Raw genomic sequence first — 22,450 nt, 5'->3', positions numbered from 1 at the left:
GTCTTCAGATGATTTTGAGAGACTCCAGACTTTGTGAACCACGGATCAAGTAGACGGAGCTAATGAAGTCACTATCATCTTTTTGATTATTAGAAGGCATGGGCAATTCTGTCTGAAAGCCTTATCCTTTTCTTTATTCTCAACACTGAGCACAATTCATGAGAAAGATTTGGTACTCACTCCAGAGTTGTTTGTATAAAGGGATTCCAGGGGAAAGGAAGGCTGAGCAGAAAAGAGCAAATGGGAAAGGAGAAGAGGGACCTATTTGGATACTCGTGAGAGCTCATGATACAGGTTTCCTCAGAATTCCTTCTCCTGGGACTGACAGATGACCCAGCCCTGCAACCCTTCATCTTTAGCCTGTACCTGGTCACTATTCCTGGGACCTGCTCATCATCCTGGCCATCAGCTCTGACCCCCACCTCCACACCTCTATGTACTTCTTCCTCTGCAGCCTCTCCTGCACTGACATTGGCTATAAAACATGCACCATCCCACAGATGCTGGTCAACATCCAAATGCAGGATCAGACCATCACCCACACAGGCTGCCTCACCCGGGTTGGCTTTATCATAATTTTTTAAACTCATGGAAAATTTTCTCCTTGCAGTGATGGCCTATGACCGCTATGTGGCCATTTGTCACCCCTTGAGAAACACAGTCATCATGAACCCCTGCCTGTGTGTCCTGCTGGTTCTGGTCTCCTTGTCCATCAGCACTGTGGACGCCCTGCTGCACAGTCTGATGGTGCTGCAGCTGTCCTTCTGCTCAGACCTGGAGATCCCCCACTGGAACATGCATATTGACCTCATTCATGAATATACCTGGGAACATTCTAAGGAAATATAATCAGGAAATACACTTAAAATTATAATGGGAATAATGATATTCCAAGCATGTAAGGAAATTTCAATGTGTTTCCTTGTATTAATACATCAAAAAAGAAAACGATATGATGTTGACACCTATGACTGACACTAACTTTAAAAATGCGTAGTAAAATAGACACAAACCTTGCTTATAGTCCCATATATGTCTTTGTAGAGTTGAACCATTATTTCTCTTTTTAAAAGTGAAGAAGGTTATCATGGTGAGGAAAATCATTATGATGCTATCTTCTCATACATTTCAGATGATTCATGTTTGTAGGTTGTTCTCTTATCTGGCAAGCTTTCTATATTCTTTTATCAGTTCTAACAGATTGGGGGTTGATTCTGATTTTTCCTAGGTAAATGATTATGTAACCTCAAATAATGACAAATTTAAGGTTTTATTTTCATAACTTCTAAACATGATATATTAGATACTAGCAAGTCAGTCTCACCAGCAGAGCATTAAAAGAGATCATACTGGTAGAATAAACAGACATGGTTACCTTATGTACATATATGACTGCATGACCTATGTGAATCTATAACATTACCATTAGAAAAATGAGAAATTATACACCATCTATGGAGGATGTATCAAAGTGCATAAATGTATTCCACTGCCATGTATAACTAGTTAAAACATTTTAAAAAATGTTTTAAAAAGAGATCCTACTAAAATCAAGGAAAAAAAGGAAGCACATCCATTATCATTATTTAGTACTTTTCTAGAAGAACTACAGCTGGACAATAAAAGCAATAAGAGTACAAAAGCTGGAAATAAAGAGGCAAACTATATCACTTATAGTGGATATGGTTGTATACATAGATAGTAGTCTCATGAAACCATCTTTTTTTCTTTTTCAACTTAAAAGAGTATTCTGGAAATCCTCTTGGTTCATTCCACTGATAGGATCTGAAAGTGGCCTAAGTAACCTGAACCCAGCTGCCTCTGCCCGAGTCAATTCTTGGAAAAACCAGTATTTAAAGGACTTTTCCATAAAAAGGAGACCAGCAGAGTAGAGGGAAAGCCCTAGAAAAGGGAGGCAGGGATAGACAGGGGCGGTAGTAGGGAATGACATTGACCAATTTAAGTCGTTACCTTGTGTGCATGTAGAAATATGGAACAACAATCCCGCTGTTACGTATAATTATAATGCAGCAATGACAATTTGAGAAAAATAAATTTTAAAAATAAATAGAAGATTTATTAAAAAATAAATAGAAGAATTTTGGTCTTTTACAAAAATAAAGAATTTACACATTACAAATGAATCAGTCAACATATGCAATGCTAAAGCCTTTAAACATAAAACAGTTTAAAATGAACACTCACCTGGAATGCCACCTCCGCTGATTAAGTGATGGATGAAATCTAGCCCAACGGACTGAGTGACTGGAATATCTCCGTAGCACTCAGTCTCACTGATTTTGTCATGAAGTATCAATTTTTCAAAAAACCATAATTTCAAGGTTACCTAATAAAAAAAAAGTATTGAAAATGTTATGATGGAATTGTAATGGTGCTAATTATACTCATGCAGGAAGTAACGGCTCTGTCTACATTTTGATAGTTAGCAGTGATAAAAGAGAGTCTATTAGAATCTTTGTAAAATATGAAAAAAAAATAGTTCAACAAATATTTCATAATGATTCACACGTGTGTTAAGTATACCCCCTTGTTACAGCAAGTAGCTTTACACCTAAAACTGAGTCAGGCATGCTGAAATCACTAATTCAAATGTGATGGTTTCCTTTGTAGTTTAAAGGAGGCCTGTGATTCTATAGAGTGAGGCCACCTGCTGTGTGAGTAGGGCGGGGCAATGAGCTGAGCAGAGACAGTGCAGATTGCTGAGTGGTACAAACACGGCCTCAGGGGTCAGGAATCAGCCACCCTGAATCCCTCACTCCTGCAGAGTTGGTCTTCAAGGACCCGCACCCTTGGGATCAGAATGACAGTCAAGTAGCTGCTTTAATGAGGAGCTCGGGATATTGAGCCCCTGGGACACAGAGACTAAAGGAGTCAGCGTGGGGCACCCCACTCAGCAGCTCTGCCCCAGCCAGGAAGCAGCACCTGAGCCTTCTCCTGGAGATGAACCTTCCTGACCAGGTACCACTGAGTCATTCAGGTGGCCTCACTTCCTGTGGACACATCTTCCATCTTGGATAGCCAGGTGAGATGCTGAACGACATTCGTACATAAGCCAAACAGGTATGTGAAGTCTCTTAATGCTTTGGGAGAGTAATCCATGTTTCAATTCATTTAGCATTTACTTCATCTTAATACCTATGTGTTTAAACATATTCCAATGCCAAATGAATATTGGTCTTATTGGTGTTTCCTTATTTTTTAACCTAACAATAATTCCCAGAGGGAGTTTTAGAATATTAAATAATTCCCTGATATTTTCATTTACCGTTCGCCTTCTTTTCTGTTTTTTTTTTTTTTTTTTCCTTTTTGGGTACTGGAGATTTAACCCAGGATCTCACTAAGTTTCTTAGGGCCTTGCTATGTTGCTGAGGCTAGCTTAGAACCTGTGATCCTCCTGCCTCAGCTTCCCAAGTCACTGGGATGACAGGCATGCACCACCACACCTGGCTCTTTCTGAGGAATGAATAAACACCACTTGTGATAGTTCACTACAGTATAAAAAGAAACCAAGAGGAAATGTCAGCGTGAGGGTCCCATAAGACAAGCAGCATGTTGGGTGCTTTCCTTTTAGTCTTTCCTCATCGTGAACTGTACCCACTATTGTCCTTCTAGCTTCATTGTAGTAAAATTGAAAAAAAAATTAATGGACATGTGAGGAGTACAAATAATGGTTAGATATATTTATGCACTGGAAATAATGAGCACAATCAAGTAATGAACACCTCCCTGATCCAGTTTCCAGCATACAGGTACCTACAGGTAGAACATCCAGGCTGTCCACAAGGTTGATGTCAGCTGCTCCTCACAAAGGACATTCTAGAGCCTCGGTAACATTTGGAGTGCGTGACTGCAATATTGCACCAAGTGGTAAGAGCCGACATGCCCAGTTTTCTTCACACCCTGAAGGCAGAGACATTGCTCTACAGGGTCCTGGTAGGACCTTGACAGTGCTCACGAACAAGTGTGTGTTATCTTGCAAGCTTCTGATTTTTGAATATCAGGGAATGTATTTTATTTTTGTCTGTTTTCTTACATGTCTATGCATTTCACTTTTTCTCTAAAAATGACGTGACACCTATAGAATTAAGGCCATAACTCCCTTAACGAGACAGTGGATCTCAAAGACAGAACTTCCCTTAGAACCAATTGCTAAAGGAGACAATAGGTGTTTCTGTGGGGAGTCTTCAGAGCTTCAAATGTAGAGGCAACATTTTCTGATTTTCACTCAGATACCATCCACCTGCTCTAATTAATTTCACTGGTAGCAATCGATACTTTGAAAGCAAGGGAAAGACCAAAGGCTTTGGTAAGGAAGAAGTCATTAAAATGTCCAAGGAGAATCATGGGAACTGAGTGATCATGGAGCCATGCTAGTTCTGAGGCTTTGCTGGCGATGACTCAAGAATCAACTAGGCAGTCAGCATATCTGAATTCCAACCCAGTTTTGACCAGCATACACTGGGGATCTCATATCCATGATATAACCTCACCTTACCTAAGTGTCCTCGTGGGTAAATGGAGATGATAGTAAGAATTAACACACCCTCGGTTTGAAAATATCTTTAGATGATTCTGAAGCAAGACAAAGCCAGGGAACCTTTGCTTTAGAAGGATTTCAAAATTTCATTCTCGCTTTTTTATTTTTACTGTCACGAAATGATTTTGAAACCTGACACCTTCTACTTTGTTTCATTCTCTGCACTTGGCACAGAAACAGTGTGTATTCAGTAAATTTTATTTTGATAGAGGGTGTGGAGAGAAAAAGAGGAATGAGTAAAGAGATGTGGAGGGAAACATTTTCAGAGGGATATATCTGAATAACCACTTGAATTCAAATTGCCCACGAGAAAGCTTTTTTTAATTGGTTTGCACAATTCAACATGAATAAACCACCCAGAGAGCTTGCTGCTATTCCTCATCCCTGGAGGGTACCAGCAGTAAGTTTGGAGTGAACCAAGCATCTGCATTTCTGTCATCTTCCCCAGGGCTGCTGCTGTCCATAAAATTTATTATCTTTTCGCACATCTTTTCTATCAGATTCATTAAGTACATGGAACCCAGAAACCACACAGCTGTTTCAGAATTCCTTCTCCTGGGACTGACAGAGGACCCAGCCCTGCAGCCCCTCATCTTCAGCCTGTTCCTGTCCATGTACCTGGTCACCATCCTGGGGAACCTGCTCATCATCCTGGCCGTCAGCTCTGACCCCCGCCTCCACACCCCTATGTACTTCTTCCTCTCCGCTCTTTCCTTTAATGACATCTGTTTGAGCTCAAGCACGATCCCAAAGATGCTGGTGAACATCCAAAGACAGGATCAGACCATCACCTACACAGGCTGCCTTGCCCAGGCCTGCTCTGTCATCGTTTTTGTAGTCTTGGAAAATTTTCTCCTTGCCATGATGGCCTATGACCGCTATGTCGCCATCTGCTACCCCCTGAGGTACACAGCCGTCATGAACCCTCGCCTCTGTGTCCTGATGGTTCTGGTCTCTGCGTTCATCAGTACCATGGATTCCCTGTTCCACACTCTGATGGTGCTGCGGCTGTCCTTCTGCTCAGACATGGAAATCCCCCAGTTCTTCTGTGAGCTTGCTCAGGTCCTCAAGCTCTCCTGTACCCAAACCCTCATTGATAACATCCTGATCTATGTTGCATCTTTCCTATTTCTTGGAGTTCCCCTCTCTGGAATCATTTTCTCTTATGTTCACATTGTGTCCTCTGTCTTGAAGATGCCATCATCAGGAGGAAAGCACAAAGCCTTTTCCACCTGTGGGTCTCACCTGTGTGTCGTCTCCCTGTTCTATGGGACAGGTTTGGGGGTGTACATTAGCTCTGCAGTGACTGACTCCCCCAGGAGGATTGCAGTGGCCTCAGTGATGTACTCTGTGGTCCCTCAGATGATGAACCCCTTTATCTACAGCCTGAGGAACAAGGACGTGAAGGAGGCCTTGGGGAAGCTCATGGGTAGGATGGCTTCCTTTCTGTGATGGGTCCTTGCTTTGGTTATAGGTTTGTAGAGTAAATCAAAGTGACAGAATTCCTGTCTCCTCCATCAATACAGTTTTTCTAAAATAATGAGACAAAATCATGACCATATGTACTTTAAAGTGCCTTGAAACCTGAATTTTCTTTTATGACAGAAGATTTCAAGTATCTGAGCACATTTCCCTTTCTTGGAGCTCTGGACTTTTCCGATTCTGTGTGGCACACACTTAGAAAAAGGCAAGTGGAGGAAACGAGTGTTTTGGGAAATAATGAAGCGCCCCGTGGTGGGATGCAGGGTCTGTTTCCTGTGATCCTATGGTTGGGAGGATAGATGACAGCTAGGTGCATTTCTACTTGGACTTCAAACTTGTCTTTGGATTTTGAACAGTTCTGCACTGTTTCCAAAATAATTCAATCTCTAACTTCAACATCATTTCTTTGATTCCATCCAGCAGAGCCTGAGTTGGGTATTTTTTTTTACTTTTGTGATATTTTATGGAGCAGCCTCGGAGGACAGAGAGTTGTAGAAGGTAGACAGGGCATGGAAAGGTTTGCACAAGGTCAAGATCATATCTGGAGACTGTCTTCAATCTGATCCCATAGGTCGGGAGGGCTACATACATTTCATCTCACAGGTAGATCAAATGTGAGGCAAGAGAACTGCACTTTCACACTCAATTACATAATTACTGAGGCATTCCCTAAAAAAGCGTATCATTATAAGATCATGCTTAGTTTCATTATTTATAAAATCCACATTATTTATAAAATCCACATAATAAGATTATCTCAGTAACTTGAGATGATTTTGTAATTTGGAGAAGCTGTCATTTTACAAAGAAAACGAAACTCTGATAAACCGAGACAATGGGGGGGAATTATTGTTCCTTACCAAGGATTCAGAAGTAGAAATGTGTAGTTTCAGGCATTTGGGCTTCACTGAGCCCTATGTGAGGTGACCTCCTGCCAGGACACGTGCTCCTCAGAGTCCTCAGGTGGTTGCAGCAGATGTGAATGCTGTGCCTGGACATGGGGCCAGAGCCAGAAAGATGAGTGCCCAACCCTCTGTGTTTTGGTAACAGCTTTCTCTATGGAGTCACACAGAAGACATCTGTGTCCTCAGTTGAATGGCGGCCTCCAAAATGATGCTTCCATTTGCTAAAGCCTCTTACTCTTGCTTATGGACCTATATGGCAAGTGGGTGAATGTTACTTATGTTGGAAGTGAAGGTTTATAGAGAATGAGCTTTTCCAGATTATGTGTTTGGGCCTTCATCTAATTTCATGCATTCTTACAATACTGACAGAGGTAGAGAGAAATTTCATTAGTGGAGCCAGAGTTTTTCTAAGTGCTGGGAAATCCAGGGCTCCTTTTATATAGGCTGCATCTGTGGGTTTTGAACAGTTCTGCAGTGTTTCCAAAATAATTCAGTCTCTAACTTCAACATCATTTCTTTGATTCCATCTAGCAGAGCCTGAGTTGGGTAATTGGGAAATCAAAAGGCTGCTTTTGTATAAATCCAGTGCATTGGTATCACCCATATTTATCTGCCTGTAGAATTAGTTATATCCATTTGCTTTTTGACTTTGCTATAGTTTCAAGGTCATGAATGATTTCTGGGTCTTTGTTGTCATTTTCATCATTGCATTTCTGAGAGTTCATCATATTTGGGGTTTAGCCCATTCATTTTCATTATAAGATCATGCTTAGTTTCATTATTTATAAAATCCACATAATAAGATTATCTCAGTGACTGGAGATGGTTTTGTAATTTTATGTGATATGTAGTAACAATAAAAAGCAGGTGTTCTTTCTGATAATGATGAAATTTAGACAGTCACTTTTCTGCTGTTGTGAATAGAGGTGATTCAATATTCTCTTTCATGTTTCCTGGTAGAAATGTAAGATGGTTTTATTTGCGGATGGGTTTATTGAATACAAGTGTGCAAACTTCCTCCTTCGAGTAGTTCTAGTGAGTTTTCCACAACTGTGATAAAAAATGTTTGTGGTTTAAATCACCTAGTCCATGATATTTTGTGAGAGAAGCTCCAGCTGATTGATAAATACACTCACCCATGAATAGAGAAAAATCAATCCCAGAGAGATATGCGTGGAGAGGACACTGTGATGTGTTGAATGAATTTCAGAAGTAATGAGGACAATTATTTTCCTAGAAGTTATTTTTATTATTCATTAATTTATCCACACAAAAACCATAATACAGCCAGGTCCTATTCTGGACACTGAGGATAGAACAAAACTTGGTGCAAATCCTTTTTCTCAGGGAGAGTTCATTCATCTATGAAGGCAAGAGCTGGCAGGTGGCATGGACACTGATGTACACCAGGATCTGTTGTCAGGGGCAGGGAATTACTGCCCCACCCTGGGAGTGCACCTGGCAGACAGTCGTTCATTGGCAGCCCAGTTCTTGGACTGCCTCAGTAGAAGGGAGAGACTGCACCCAAGGTCTGCAACCAATGACTGATCAATGAAACATTTAAAGGCCTGGCCCACTTGCCACAAGTTGGGAAAATCAGAAGGTACTTCTCATCTCTATAATTCCAGTGGGCACTAACACTGAGAGAATGTCACAGTTCAGTTTCTCCCTTTCATTGTTATTATTATAGAAGTTTTATTGTATAGATTTTATAAAAATTCATTGGTTCATAATAGCTATATATAACATTAGGATTTATTTTGACATAATTATAAATGCACATAGTAGAGTTTTCTGCAATTAAGTCCCCTGTACTTTCCCTTACCCTTCCACTCCCCTCCCCCCCAATTCCTTTCCTCTACTTTGATCTTTCTATTTATTTACTTTTGGAAAAAATAGTACCTTGTGGATATACATAATGGTGAAATTCACTATCGTATATTCATACGTATACATTGGAAAGTTAGGTCAGGTTCATCCCACTGTTCTCCCGTTATCCTATCCCTTCTTCCTCCCCTCAATCCTCTTCTATTCCCTTGATCTTTCTTTCATTTTATGGCATTCTTCCCTGCATTTCTTCCCTCTCTTGGCCTCTCTATCCCCACCCATCAAAGCTTAGACTAGCTTCTTCAAGTTGGAGAAAACATTTGACCCTTGACTTTGAGAGTCTGGCTTACTTCATTTAGCATTATAGTCCCCAGTTCTATCCATTTACCAGCAAATGGGATAATTTCATTGGTTTATCCCTTTCCTAATCTTGTTTGCATCCTGTGACTTCCATAGAAATAGAACTCATGTACACACCCTAATATATTTCCCCAATAGCCCAAGAAAATTATAGTCTGTTATATGCTGACTAATGCATCAGGAAGTAGGGTAAGAACATATTGAAGTATTGTACTTTTTGTACAATGATAGCATAGGGGAAGCTTCATTGAGAAGCTGGCGTTTCAGCAGAACTGAAAAGGGTTCAGGGATGACTGATGTAATTCTGTAGAGAACGAACCAACCTTGCATTCCTGGAGCAAAACCAAACTTGAAAGAATCCATTATCCCTTTTTCATTCCTTGCTGGATTTTATTTTCTAAAGTCATTTTAATAATTTTTAGGAGGCAGGGTACTTTGGTTTATTCCCTCAGTGTATTAATCTTGTCTGAATTGGGCATCCATCTTACGGTGACCTAATAAAACAATTTGCATGCGACTTGGCTTTGTAGTGATATTATGAATGAATTCACACCTGAATTAAATGCATAGAACCATACTTTCAGCTTACAGTCCCCTAAGGTGAAGAAAACTATCCATTGAAAATATTGGGACTGAATTGGAAAAGTATTCATAAATGATAATTAGGAAACAATAGTCCTTTTTAATGCAGCCAGAAGTATCAAACAAAAACAGATGAGAATCTTCTGTACAAAATAAGTAGAACAAAAATTAAGGTTTAAGAAGCATTAATACACTTAAGAAGAAATATCTTTGTATGCAATTTTGCAACATCTTAGATCTATTTACAATTCTCTTGTATGTGCCTATGTATAGGCAAGTTACATTTTTCACACCTAAAATTCAATTAGGCTTTCTAATAAGATGAAATGGATGGGGATATGTAAAATGGGAGGTGGATATTCATTGGGAAATTCAATGTGTTTGGTATTCAAGGTATGTGAAATGGAGGTGAGCAGAAGCATTGGAGAGAACGGCATGACGTATGCCTGGCCTCGTGGGTCAGAAAATCAGCCATCCTGATTTGGTCTTTAAGGACATTCACTCCTGGGATCAGAATAATAGTGACATTTCTGGTATAATGAGGAGCTGTGGATATTGAGTCCTGAGGGACACAGAGACTGCAGGTGTCAGCTGGTGAAAACCTCACTCAGAAGAAGCCCTGGGACTCAGGAGGCAGCAGCTGTGCCTTCTCCCAGCGATGGCCCTCCCTGATCTGGAGCCCACAGGCTCAGAGTGTGTCTTCCATCCTGAGGACACGTTTCTGACTCCACATGCAGGTGAGGTGCTGGGTCCTTCTCAGGGAAGTCACCAAGGAGCTCACTGTCCCTGAAGGCTTTGGACACTAGGGCAGGTGTTTTGCTCCACTTTCCTCCCAGGGAAGCCATGAGGAGCGTGCAGGCAGAGGATGAGGAGAAGCAGGTCCCTGGGGGGGGGGGGCTGCTGCCTGACTCCACCTTCATGTGGACTTCCCTGTCGGGAGCCATTGTCACACGTGACTGGGTGACTCCCGGTTTGGGTCTGAAGCTTCTGGCTGTGTCGGAGCTTCCCCGGCCCTCTCCTGTTGAGAGAACCCGTCCGTGTGGGGAGGTGACTGACCACTGACCCCGGGGGCCCAATCACTGACCCTGACCTTGGAGTGCGGCCCCCCTTCAACCTTCATTGGATGGAATTCTCCCCTGAATTTCTTGTTCCCCAATAAAAGGCTACTCCCTGGCGTGCTCCCTCTCTCTCTCTCCTGCTAGCCCTGAGTAAGCCTTGCTGCCCTGCCGGGCAGTTAGAGGTGGGAACCAGAGAGGGGAGCCGTCTCGGACCTGGTCATAGAAAAAGGTAACTGAGTCTGTGTGTTTATTTCGATCTCTGCTAGCTAACTTTTATGCCAAGAACCTCATTAATGAAACCATTGTGCTGGCCGCATGGTGGACTTCCCTCTGTGTGTGTCTGTGTCCTAATCTCTTGGGAGGACACCAGTCATATTGGATTAGGGACACCCTGTGACTTTGTGTGAACTGATCGTTTCAATGCATTATCTCCAAATACGGTCACATCTTCTCTAAATGGGAATTAAGGTTTCAACATTTGAATTTTAAGGATATAGAGTTCAGCCCATAGCAATTCCCTTTGCTGGTTCTTGGTGCTTCAATGTACAGAGAGCTTTTGTTCTATCCTTCTGGCAGGACTATGAGGGTTCTGGGATCTGAGGGGCTCACCCAGAAGCTTTCTAGTCTTTATGCTTTGCTTTCCAGAGCTGCCAAATATTTTGAGTTGGAATAGCAGAGAGAGTTCAATTAACACCACCGCAAACGTGGCCACTCGTCTCCTTTTTCCACAAAAATCCAATGTTAACATTATGTTCTATCCTTTCAGGTCTTTTTTTAAATGAAATAATAAATTAAGAAGCATACTAAATTGACCACCTTGGTCCCCCCACCCCCCATTTCATCTTCTTCCCTTCTCAGGAGTGCCATCTTGAATGTGGGCGTGTCCACTGCACATGGCTTTATATTATATATGTAGTCATGAATACGGGCAGTAACCAGGACACCTGTCAGTTAAAGAATGTAAAAGTAAATTAAGTTGTAAAAATGTAGTGGAATATATAACAAGTCTGTTATGTTGTAAGTCTCTGTCTTTTGAAGGGCAAATGTTTTTATTTCTGTCTGTCTTCGTGGGCACCTCTGAATTTCATTTGTCATTTAGCTATTGTTGTTTGCTCTCTTGTTTTAGATAGTGATGCATTACCCAGCTCCTTCAGGGAAGAAGTTCCCTTGGGATGAGAAAGAGAATGTCATCGACATGCACCTGTTTCTCTTAGAATTTATTGCTAGAACACACACTGCTTGTGTTTCCAATGGAGAATCTCATGAGCTGCACATTTGAAGGGGACATTGTCTCATCTTTGCTCCTGTCCACCTGGTTGGACATCCTCCACCTGCTAAAATTAACCCTGTGTACAACAGGACCACACCTTGAAAGGAAAGGATGCTTGGACTTTTTTCAACAAGAAACAGCTACGATTCTAAAGAAAAATTGTGAGACCCAAGGGAACAGTTTGGAATGCTAATCCTGTACTGTCCAGGGACGCTAGACAGAGTAGTTAAGAGACAACTGGAGATAACTGGAGCATGACCCTGTCCCTGTCCCTGTCCCTGCCAAATGTGCTACGTACTTTGTACACATTCTTACCGGCCCCTGAGGCTGAAGCATGAGCTAACTCATCTGTAATTTGATGAGTGTTTGAATGATTCTGAGGCATGCCCAAGTTAGGGACTGTGGCTCTAGAAGATAGATTTGATGTTTGTTCTCATCTTTCTTTTTGATTCAATGCATGGACTAATTCTGAAGGAACAACAACGTCTTATGGTTCTTACAGTCTAAGCACTTGGCACATGTGTGAAAAAGGTTACTTATGAATGCAGGTATTAGAGGGGAAGATGGAAGAGAAATGGAGGCAGAAAGAGGCCAAAGGAAAGATCAGAACATCCATGTAGGTTCACAATGTAAATCAGAATTTTTTCTTTACTTTTAAGGCACAGTTTAAAAAAAATCCAAAAAACTTAGAAATATCGAATTCATCTACACTGTGTGATAAAACATAGACCACTGCTCCTCATCCTCAGATCTTTTCAAACATTTTCTCCAGAGTGGCATTGAGAGTGTTCTACCATTCACCAGGTGATACCATTTCTGCTCCTCCAGGAGATATTTCTTTTATTCTCACTCTTCTTTTCCATAAGATTCATAATCAACATGGAACCCATAAACCACACAGCTGTTTCAGAATTCCTCCTCCTGGGACTGACAGAGGACCCAGCCCTGCAGCCCCTCGTCTTCAGCCTGTTCCTGTCCATGTACCTGGTCACCATCCTGGGGAACCTGCTCATCATCCTGGCCGTCAGCTCTGACCCCCACCTCCACACCCCCATGTACTTCTTCCTCTCCAACCTATCCCTCACTGACATCTGTATGGGTACAACCTCCATCCCCAAGATGCTGGTGAACATCCAAACTCAGGGTCAGAGCATCTCATACACAGGTTGCCTCTCCCAACTGTGCTTTGTCTTGATTTTCAGTGGTTTAGAAAACTGTGTCCTTGCTGTGATGGCCTATGACCGCTATGTGGCCATTTGTTACCCGCTGAGGTACATGATCATCATGAACCCGTGCCTCTGTGTCCTGCTGGTTCTGGTCTCCCTGCTCATCAGCATTTTGCATGGTCTACTTCACACCCTCATGGTGCTGCGGCTGTCCTTCTGCTCAGACCTGGAGATCCCCCACTTCTTCTGTGAACTGGTTCAGGTCATTGGGCTCTCCTGCTCTGATACTCTGGTCAATAGCCTCCTGAAATATTCAGCGGGTATTATATTTTTTGGTGTCCCTCTCTCAGGGATTATTTTTTCTTATATTCAAATTGTCTCCTCTATCTTGAGAATGCCATCAGGGAGTGGAAGATCTAAAGCCTTTTCCACCTGCGGGTCTCACCTCTCGGTTGTGTCCTTATTCTATGGGACAGGTTTTGGAGTGTACATGAGTTCTGCAGTGACTGACTCTTCCATTAAGAATGCAGTGGCTTCAATGATGTACAATGTGGTCCCGCAAATGCTAAACCCTTTCATCTACAGCTTGAGGAACAGGGAAATGAAGGAAGCCCTGGGTCACCTCTTCACTGGGATAACTTTGCTGTGACTTTGGGCTTAGGATTAGAGAATGTGTTAAAGGGACAGGAATACTGGTGAGCCAGAATGCCTGATGCTTCTGTCACTGCATCCTTCCACCGCGACTAGATAATGTGATGTGTAAGCTCATTCCACTTGTACTTTAAACCTGACTGATTTTGTTCACATGTGATTTTGTCAAATGATTTCCATCTCAAGGTTCCGTTTTGTTGCTGTGACATTGTGGAAGCAGAGTTCGAGTCTGTGGTTCAATGTTAGTAACTTCTGAGGATCAGTTTCAGAAGAAAGAGTGCTGGACCAGTGGATGGGTCAAGGGCGGGTTACAGAAGCCTGTGTGAGCGTCTGCAGACTAGCTTCCTGACCTGAGCTCATGGTCAGGGGGCAGGTGGGCGTCATCCCACATGTAGACCTACAGTGAGGCCGGCCAAGAACTGACATTTCATACTCCATTAAATACCAAGTGAGGTTTGCCCTGGAAAACTGTGTCCTTCTGATGTAGTGTTACCAGCCTCCCTGTTCAGGGTCATTATTTACACAAATTACACAGTTAGATCATGTCAGTGTTTTGAGATATTTAAGATTTTGAACTTTATCTGTGAGTTGACCTTCTGTTGTCATAAGAAAATGAGACCCTCACTCTGATAAGGTCAGACCATGAAGAGAACTACTGTTCATTGCAGTGAGTCGAGATAGAGGGAACGCATAGTGTCAGGGATTAGGGCTTCATTGAGTTCTACACGAGGTAGACATTTCCTAGGACCGATCTCCTCAGTGTCCCCAGCTGCTATAATTTGGGTCTGAAATGTGCTCAATGGCCAATGTATTAAAGGCTTGGTCCCCAGACTCTGCTGCTTTGTTGGTGTCATGACTTTAAGAGGTGGAACCTAGTTGGAAGAAGTTGGGTCACTTAGCTGTGCTCTGGAAGGGGAGAGAGGGATGCCACACCTTCTTCCTCGTTAGCCTCCTGCTGTTTGCTTTACCACATGCTCCCCACGTGATGTGCAGCCCCACCACAGGTCTGCTTTGTCTTAGTTTTTGTTGACATGGAAAATTGTCTCCCTGCAGTGATGGCCTGTGACTGGTACATGGCCTTTTGTCCTCCCCTTAGGTACACAGTCATCACGAACCCCTGGCAGTGTGTCCTGCTGTTTCTGGTCTCACTACCCATCAGCACTGTGGACGCCCTGCTGCGCTGTCTGATGGTGCTGAGACTGTCCTTCTGCACAGCCTGGAGGTGCCCCACTTCTTCTGTGAACTCGCTCAGGTCATCAAGCTGGCCTGTTCTGACACCCTCATTAATAACATCTGGAAACATGCTCCATCTTTCATCTTTGCTGGTGTTCCTCTCTCTGGGATCATTTTCTCTTATGTTCACATTGTGTCCTCTGTCTTGAGGATGCCATCAGCCGAAGGAAAGTAGAAAGCCTTTTCCACCTGTGGGTCTCACCTGTCAGTTGTCTCCCTGTTCTATGGGACAGGTTTGGGGGTGTACGTTAGCTCTGAGGTGACCCACTCCCCCAGGAAGACTGCTGTGGCTTCAGTGATGTACTCTGTGGTCCCTCCAATGCTGAACCCCTATATCTACAGCCTGAGGAACAGGGACATGAAGAAGGCCTTGAGGAAGCTCATCAGAAGGACTGTTTCTCTTCTCTGACATGTCATTTGTTGGTTTGTAAAAGAAGTCACAATGACAAGGTTCCTGATTTCCAGAATATCTGACTTTTCCCACTACATTCTTTTAACATGATAAGGTAACATAATAACCAGGTTCATTTTAACTTGACTTGAGCCCTGGCTTTTCTCTCTGTCTCATTTTGTGAAATTGGATGCAGAATTTTAATCATCTGAACATAACTTGTTTCACAGAAGAAATTGGTCAGCTCTCATAGAAAGAGTACCTGCAGAAGGGGTTCTAGTTTTAGTGAATAAATTATATTGTTGCCCTCTAAGAAAAAAGCAAGTTTGAGGAGAAGGGCCAGGTAAAGGCTAAAGCAGAGCTGTGGTCATATCTGGAGAAGAGACCCCACGTGATCATGTGCTTGGGGTTGTGTGCATTAACTCCTAATTTTAGTCCTACTGTGAAGCAAAGTGGTGGCTAATCCCAGCCGACAAAACAATTCTGAGACCTCTTCAGAGGCAAAAATAGAATGTTGATTATCATCTTCTACAAACTCAGTGGTTTGAGACTGTGAAATGGTTGAAACCCACCAATGAAGTTTTCTTCAATCCTAATTTATTTTTTTTAAAAAAGGAAGTCTAAGACGAGTATGCTCTGAGAGTAAAGAGAACTATCCTTCCTTACAGAGACTTCTGAGGTATGGAGTGTACCCAAAGAATGTGCAGCTTTCATCACTCCTCCATGAGGTGGTCTCTTCCTAGGCTTCATTCTCTCTCAGGTCAACAACTGATAGCAGGAAATTCAGGTGTTGCACCTGGACCTGATTCTTCCTTGGATCAATGGATGTGTAACACTTCCATGGACCAACCGTGCTGCATTTCTGCAGTGAACTGAATGCTGGTCCTCAAAATATGTTCAGATTCTGTCTCAATAATTTAACTTTAACTTATATGATAATGGGTGAACATTACTTGTTTGAGGAAAGAGGATTTGCTGGGAAGGAGTTTCTCCTGGATCACATTAAGTGTAATCCCATGTTTTCTTCTAAGACAAGTGGAGAAGACAGGAGAAAAGGAGAAGGCGTGGTCACCCTGGGATAGTATCCATGCAGCCAGGACTCGATGGCCAGTATTTAGTCACTATTGCTCTATACACTGCCATTTTTCACAGGACTCTACTGCATTTTGTCACCCCGATAGATCTCCTAATACAATGTATTGCATAAATGTGCTCCTTTTTGATCCTGTTAATCTTCAAATTTAGTACATGAGTTCCATGTCTATAGTTACTCTCATTCTGTTTTTCAGAATCAACCAAATTATGTTTAGCAAATAGTTATTCATTTTTCACGTACCATTTCTTAAGTTTTTTATTGTGACATTGAAAATAAGAAGTACCTCCTGGGTTGTAAAAGTTTTGATTTTTTTTCTACTATGAATCAAGCTATTTAAATATTCTTTCTCTGTCTTTTGAAGGAAAAAAAGTCAGTTATATACCTTGTGTGGAATTATTGATGATAGGAGAGTATGTATTAAACTATTCACTATCAGGCAGGTCCAAATTAATTGAACTGTTTTACCTCACCAGTAGATATTTTGGGTGTTTCACATCATCACCACAACTTTGTCACTTTTCCTGACAAATTAGATTTTCCTGACAAATTAGAGGGTATGAAACCACATTTAATTTCCATTTATCTTTTGATGAAGTTCAGGGTTGTTTTATATAGAATGGGTCATGTTTCTCACTTATTAAAAATATGTATTTATTCTTCTTTCCCATTGAGCTTCTTATCCATCTTAAAACTAATTGCTAATGTTTCCTTTATAATTGTAATTATAGTCATTTTTATTCATGTATATTGCAAACTCATTCTTCATGTGCATGTCTCCTTTTGCATGTGTATAGTAGATGCCTACAAATGCTTAGATTTAATGTGATTTATTTCAGATTCCCAGTTATATTTCCCAGATATATTCACTATTCAGTTGACACTCCTGAATTAATTTTAATGAATTCTGTTTGTGATATTAATAATACAATGAATACCATCAATCCAGCCAGAAGTTTGTTGCTTCTGAGGGGCTTTTCTGAAATCTTCAGCTCTTCTAAGTCCACATACATGAGTTCAGGGTGTCTAATACCTCTGTTCACACATTTCCCTAACCTTGAAGCAACACTTTGGCTTTGCCTTTAAGCACCTAAGCTCTTCTTATGCCTTTATTGCCTGGACCTGGTAACTTCTTCCTTCTGGGCATAAATCTGTTGAACTCCTTGGCTTCAACCCAAGCACCCTTTATGTCATAGTGAATTTTGTGGCATACAGGAGATTTTTGTCTTGCTTTATGAAATAAACTATCTCTTTTTACATTTGTTCTTTCATGCATTTGGTGTAAATGGGGGTAAGGAGTAGTCTGACATAACAATGCCATTTTTTAAAAAATTGATGTTAAACTTTAATAAGTTAACATGGTTACTCTGCAAAAGGCACTTTTAAGAAAATGAAGACAAGAAGCCGTCTGAGATAAAATATTTGTAAAACACATATTTTACAAAGGATTCATGTTCAAATACACAAATGAGTCTCTAATTATAACAAGGCAAAAACTAAAATAGGTAAGTGGTTTGGATTGACACTTCACAAAAGAAGCTTTAAGGGTGATGAATGAGCATATGTAAAGATGCTAAACATTATTACCAACATGGAAATAAATACTAAAACCACAAGGAGACAGTACTATATGCCTATAAAATATTGATGTCAATATCAGCTTCTGGCAAGGATATAAGACACCAGGAATTAGGATACATTTCAGATGAGAGTGAAAACAAGCATCATTACTTTTGTAAACAAGTAATTCTTTACAAAATGATGAATGCAACTATCATAAAACCAAACAATACTTCTCTGAAGTATTTGCCTGAGAAAATGAAAGTAAATGTTCATTTAAAAATCAATGTACAAAAGTAACAGTAGCTGTAATCAGCTGGAATAATACAATGCCCTTCAACCGATAAATAAAAAAAACTATGGTGCTACTGTATAAGGGAAATTCCACTTTACAAATCAAACCAATAAAAAGCAACAAACTACCAATTCCTGCAATATCATAGACAAATCTGAAATGCATTATTTAAATGAAATAAGCTAGACTTAAAAAGATATATAGTATATACTTAAAAAATATATAATATATAATTGTGTTTAGGTGACATTCTGGAAAAGGACAGATAAAATGTTGCCAGTGTCTGAGTTTGGGCAATAGGGTGATAGACATATTCTCTATCTCAACAATACTGATGGAAAATTCATGCAATTATACATCTAAAAAGGTCTATTTCACTGCATGTAAATTATATCTGTGTAAATATGATTTAAAACAAACTTATTAGAAAAGAATAAGGAGGAAACCCTGAGAGTTGAGCAAAAAGGTGTTTTGGTTTTTTTTGTCATTTTTTTGTTTTTTGACTATGGTATATCGCTTAAAAAATTTCATCTGTTGAAATTTTGAAATGGTAAAACTGGGGCTTCACATAAATAATTCTAAAATACATCCTCTCTTTCTCTCTCTCTCTCTCTCTCTCTCTCTCTCTCTCAAGAGAATCTATAGAGAATTCTAGTGATCATGTTGAAACACAGGTTTCATTTTCAAAATTCAAGTTCAGTAATAATGCCATTTTGACACAACTGGTGTGGGATTATATATATATTTTATAATACATTTTTTATATAATACATTTTTATAATCTTAGTTACATATGCAAATATATTTGTATACCACATGTAAGGCTGCTATACCTCAAGATAGCATCAGGCTTAATATATGCCATTGATTGTGTCATATAATATATATATATATATGTATATATGAAATTTTAAAAGTTCTTATAGAAAGATTTAGTATGCAGCAAAAAATATGTATAAATGCAAGATAATACTGACTTCATTTAATATAAAATTTTTCAGTATTAGGACACAGTACTGTCTTCACTTGTTAATTATGATTGAAATCTCATTGTGTGATCTGGGAGGATGGATAAAACAGCCAGCAGACAACTGCTTGGCCATTGATGTCATAATGTCTCATAATTACATTAAAAATCAAGTCCTAAGGTACACCCATGATCACCTGGTATGAAGAAAAGTTTTTTCCAAAACTATTGTGTTGAAATTTGAAAAGGTGGTTATGAAACTAAACAGGGATCACACACATATCTCTCTTAATCACAGTCAGAACTAACTACAGAGAGTAGATTAGAATCTGCTGCACCAAATACACAGAATGAAGACTCATTCTCAGTAAACATTCAGTAGCTTTGAGGGAGAAATTCCTCTGAGTGTTGGCATTTTTACAATCTTAGCTATATATGTAATATACTTGTAAATCCACCTGTAAGATTAGGCTGCTACACCTCAAGGTAGCTTCAGGCTTCAGATATGCCATTGATTATGTCCAAAAATGATCTCTGAAATCGAGTTAGAGAAGGGTGGGACATGCCTGGGACATGAGTGGAAGTCAACAGACAGGTGACAAGAGGTGGAGAGGAGTCCCTTGGCTTGGCAAAGCAAGGGATCAGCCGTCCTGAATTTCCCTTCTGGATTATTGGTCTTGAAGGAATTGCATTTGCTTAGGATCCAAATCACAGTAACAACATTTCCCTGATGAGGAGCTTTGGAATTTGAGGCCCCTGAGACACAGGAACTGCAGATACCCTGGGTGTGAAACAGCAGTCAGAAAACAACAGCTGAGGGTCCCTCAGAGATTATGTCTGCGGCACAGAGATGAGCGCTGCACCGTCCCTCTGCCCTTGGGAGGACACATCCTCTGTGACCACCCACCATCCAGGGGAGAGGACAAACGTCTTCCATCAGTAATACCAGCAAAGTCGACTGTACTCTGGAAATGCGGCAGGAGTCGCTACAGTTCCATCCTGGTGAAGCTGGGAGGGAAATCCACGCAGACGATGGTCAAAACCGAGTCCTCCTTGGGGCCCTTTCTTAGCTGTCATCATTGAGAAGCTTCTTTGGCTCCATCACAAAATTCCTCAGTGCAGCTGTAATTCTGCTAGTGTCCTCTGTCTGTACAAGGGCAGCGATCTTTTTGTCCTTGAGCATGAATTCTGCCTCTCAAATAGAATTACAGAATTGTGGTGGTGGAGGAGAGAGGTGTTGGTCAGCTTCCCCTTATCTTTCCTCCCCATACCCCTCCCTGCAGGACTGTGATGTCCTCTGTGTGTGCTGGAGATAAGGAATCTGGGAAGGAAGCACAGGCCCGGGCTGACCCAGTAGCTACCTTCCTTGTCTTATCAGTTCCTCTTTATGAAAACAGGAAATTTTAAATGAAACTATAGCACAGAGAGTGTAAAAATAACTTTTAAGGTTTTTAAGATATGATCACTTACCCTTTTCCAGTTTCACCAATTTGGAGGTTCTACTACCTGAGCTTCACGTATTTTCATGTTATATATTTATATTTATTGAAGGCACAATTACATATTTCCCTTCACTCCTCTCCATCACTTCCTTGATGCAAGAACAACCTGATAAATTTCCCTGTACAAGGTTTCTTATTGTGTATGTATCTATATGTATAAAGAGAAACGGCAAACACCATAATATCAATCAGACAGAAAGTGGATAAATTAATGTGTAACAGTCTTTGGTAGTTAATATTAATGAAGTAAAGAAAACATTAAAAATAAAATACATATTAAGTAAAAAAAACTATAATAAAATGAAGTGGACAGGATGATACTGTTTCTTTGCAGCTTTTTAACATTAAATATGCAATTACTTCTGGATGAATAATACCACAACCCACAAAGTCCTGGGGGAATCATGTGCACCAACGTAATGCCCTGGTTCTGCTGTGGATGTCAAGAAGAAAAATGGTTAAAAAAGAAAAAAGGGTTCAGGTCTATATCTGCTATTGATTGCAATAGTGATGCTTAAAGAGAGGATGATGAAGCTGTAAGTTTAATAATTTGGTAGGTACCTCGCCAGTCAATATTATTTTCTGTTCTTTTCTATGCTTGAACAACCCATTAGAGACATAGAGTACTTGAGCAGGTTTGCTAAATATTTAAAAGAGTCTCAAAAATCATAACTTTTGTAATACACTTCTCTTCTTCTATAGATTTTCACCACTTGCAGAGATGCCTATGCTGATTTTCCGTCACAAGAAATCCACTGCTCCCATAATCTGCAGCTATAATTTTATAGTTGTTTCTCTCTTTCTCTCCTGGTTTTTGTTTGCTCCAGTGACCGCTGCTTCCCTAGGCAGGACACACAGATTCCCAACAGGAAATGTCACGATGTCGTCCCCAGGTGCCGAGCACTGTGCCGGCTGACTTGGGCCTGTCCATTTCTCATTGCGACAACCCCAGCATGTGTGAGGATAGCTGTGAGGACGCTGTGGCCATGGAAACCGTGGAAGGAAGCTGGGTCACTGGGAGCCTGCCCTTCAAGGGGGCATTTGGATTCCATTCCTTCCCTTTCCCTGATTTTATGTTCCCTGAACCTGGCCACGCTCTGCCTCCACGAGGTACCCTTGTCACTGGCTGAAAGGAACAGGCCAAATAAGCATGAAACAACACCTCTGAAGCCAGCTGCCAAAATAAACCTCTCAGGTATGTGCTAAGGCAACAGAGAGCTGATTACCACGTACCCCAGATAAAATGTGCTGTTTATGTCCTGTGCATAGGACACACCTTCATGTTTACAACTGAAGCAGTCTCCTAATGTCTTTAGTTGAAAAGTGATGACTTTGTTTATACCTTAAAAAGAGCACTGGGATTTACCAGAATGTCATAGATTAGTGAGCCCAAGCCCAGGCAAGGAAGCTGAGCAGAAAAAATGGTGCAAACATGACCTCAGGGGTCAGGGATCAGCCACCCTGAATCCCTCACTACTGTAGTTGGTCTTCAAGGACATGCCCCCTTGGGGTCAGATTGTTAGTGCCATTGCTGGTCTAATGAGAAGCTT

General features: G+C 41.0%; 2 protein-coding genes and 1 pseudogene across 2 annotated transcripts; all 3 read left to right on the top strand.

The window, feature by feature from the left end:
* Positions 1–5,050: 5,050 nt before the first annotated feature.
* LOC143411004 (olfactory receptor 7G2-like) lies at positions 5,051–6,010 on the top strand. The gene has a single exon (XM_076871867.1). The coding sequence runs from the start codon at positions 5,072–5,074 to the stop codon at positions 6,008–6,010; it is 939 nt and encodes a 312-aa protein (XP_076727982.1). The 5' UTR covers positions 5,051–5,071.
* Positions 6,011–12,903: 6,893 nt separating this feature from the next.
* Positions 12,904–13,857, top strand: LOC143401371 (olfactory receptor 7G2-like). The gene has a single exon (XM_076858754.2). The coding sequence runs from the start codon at positions 12,922–12,924 to the stop codon at positions 13,855–13,857; it is 936 nt and encodes a 311-aa protein (XP_076714869.2). The 5' UTR covers positions 12,904–12,921.
* Positions 13,858–14,501: 644 nt separating this feature from the next.
* Positions 14,502–15,501, top strand: LOC143401365 (olfactory receptor 7G2-like; annotated as a pseudogene).
* The last annotated feature ends 6,949 nt before the right edge of the window (positions 15,502–22,450 follow it).

Source organism: Callospermophilus lateralis, chromosome 1, assembly GCF_048772815.1.
Source record: "Callospermophilus lateralis isolate mCalLat2 chromosome 1, mCalLat2.hap1, whole genome shotgun sequence".
Classification (NCBI taxonomy): domain Eukaryota; kingdom Metazoa; phylum Chordata; class Mammalia; order Rodentia; family Sciuridae; genus Callospermophilus; species Callospermophilus lateralis.
This window is presented reverse-complemented; position numbering and strand designations above follow the sequence as displayed.

Excerpts from the sequence above, each read along its gene's own strand:
- LOC143411004 (XM_076871867.1), top strand. The coding sequence starts at position 5,072 with ATGGAACCCAGAAACCACACAGCTGTTTCAGAATTCCTTCTCCTGGGA.
- LOC143401371 (XM_076858754.2), top strand. The coding sequence starts at position 12,922 with ATGGAACCCATAAACCACACAGCTGTTTCAGAATTCCTCCTCCTGGGA.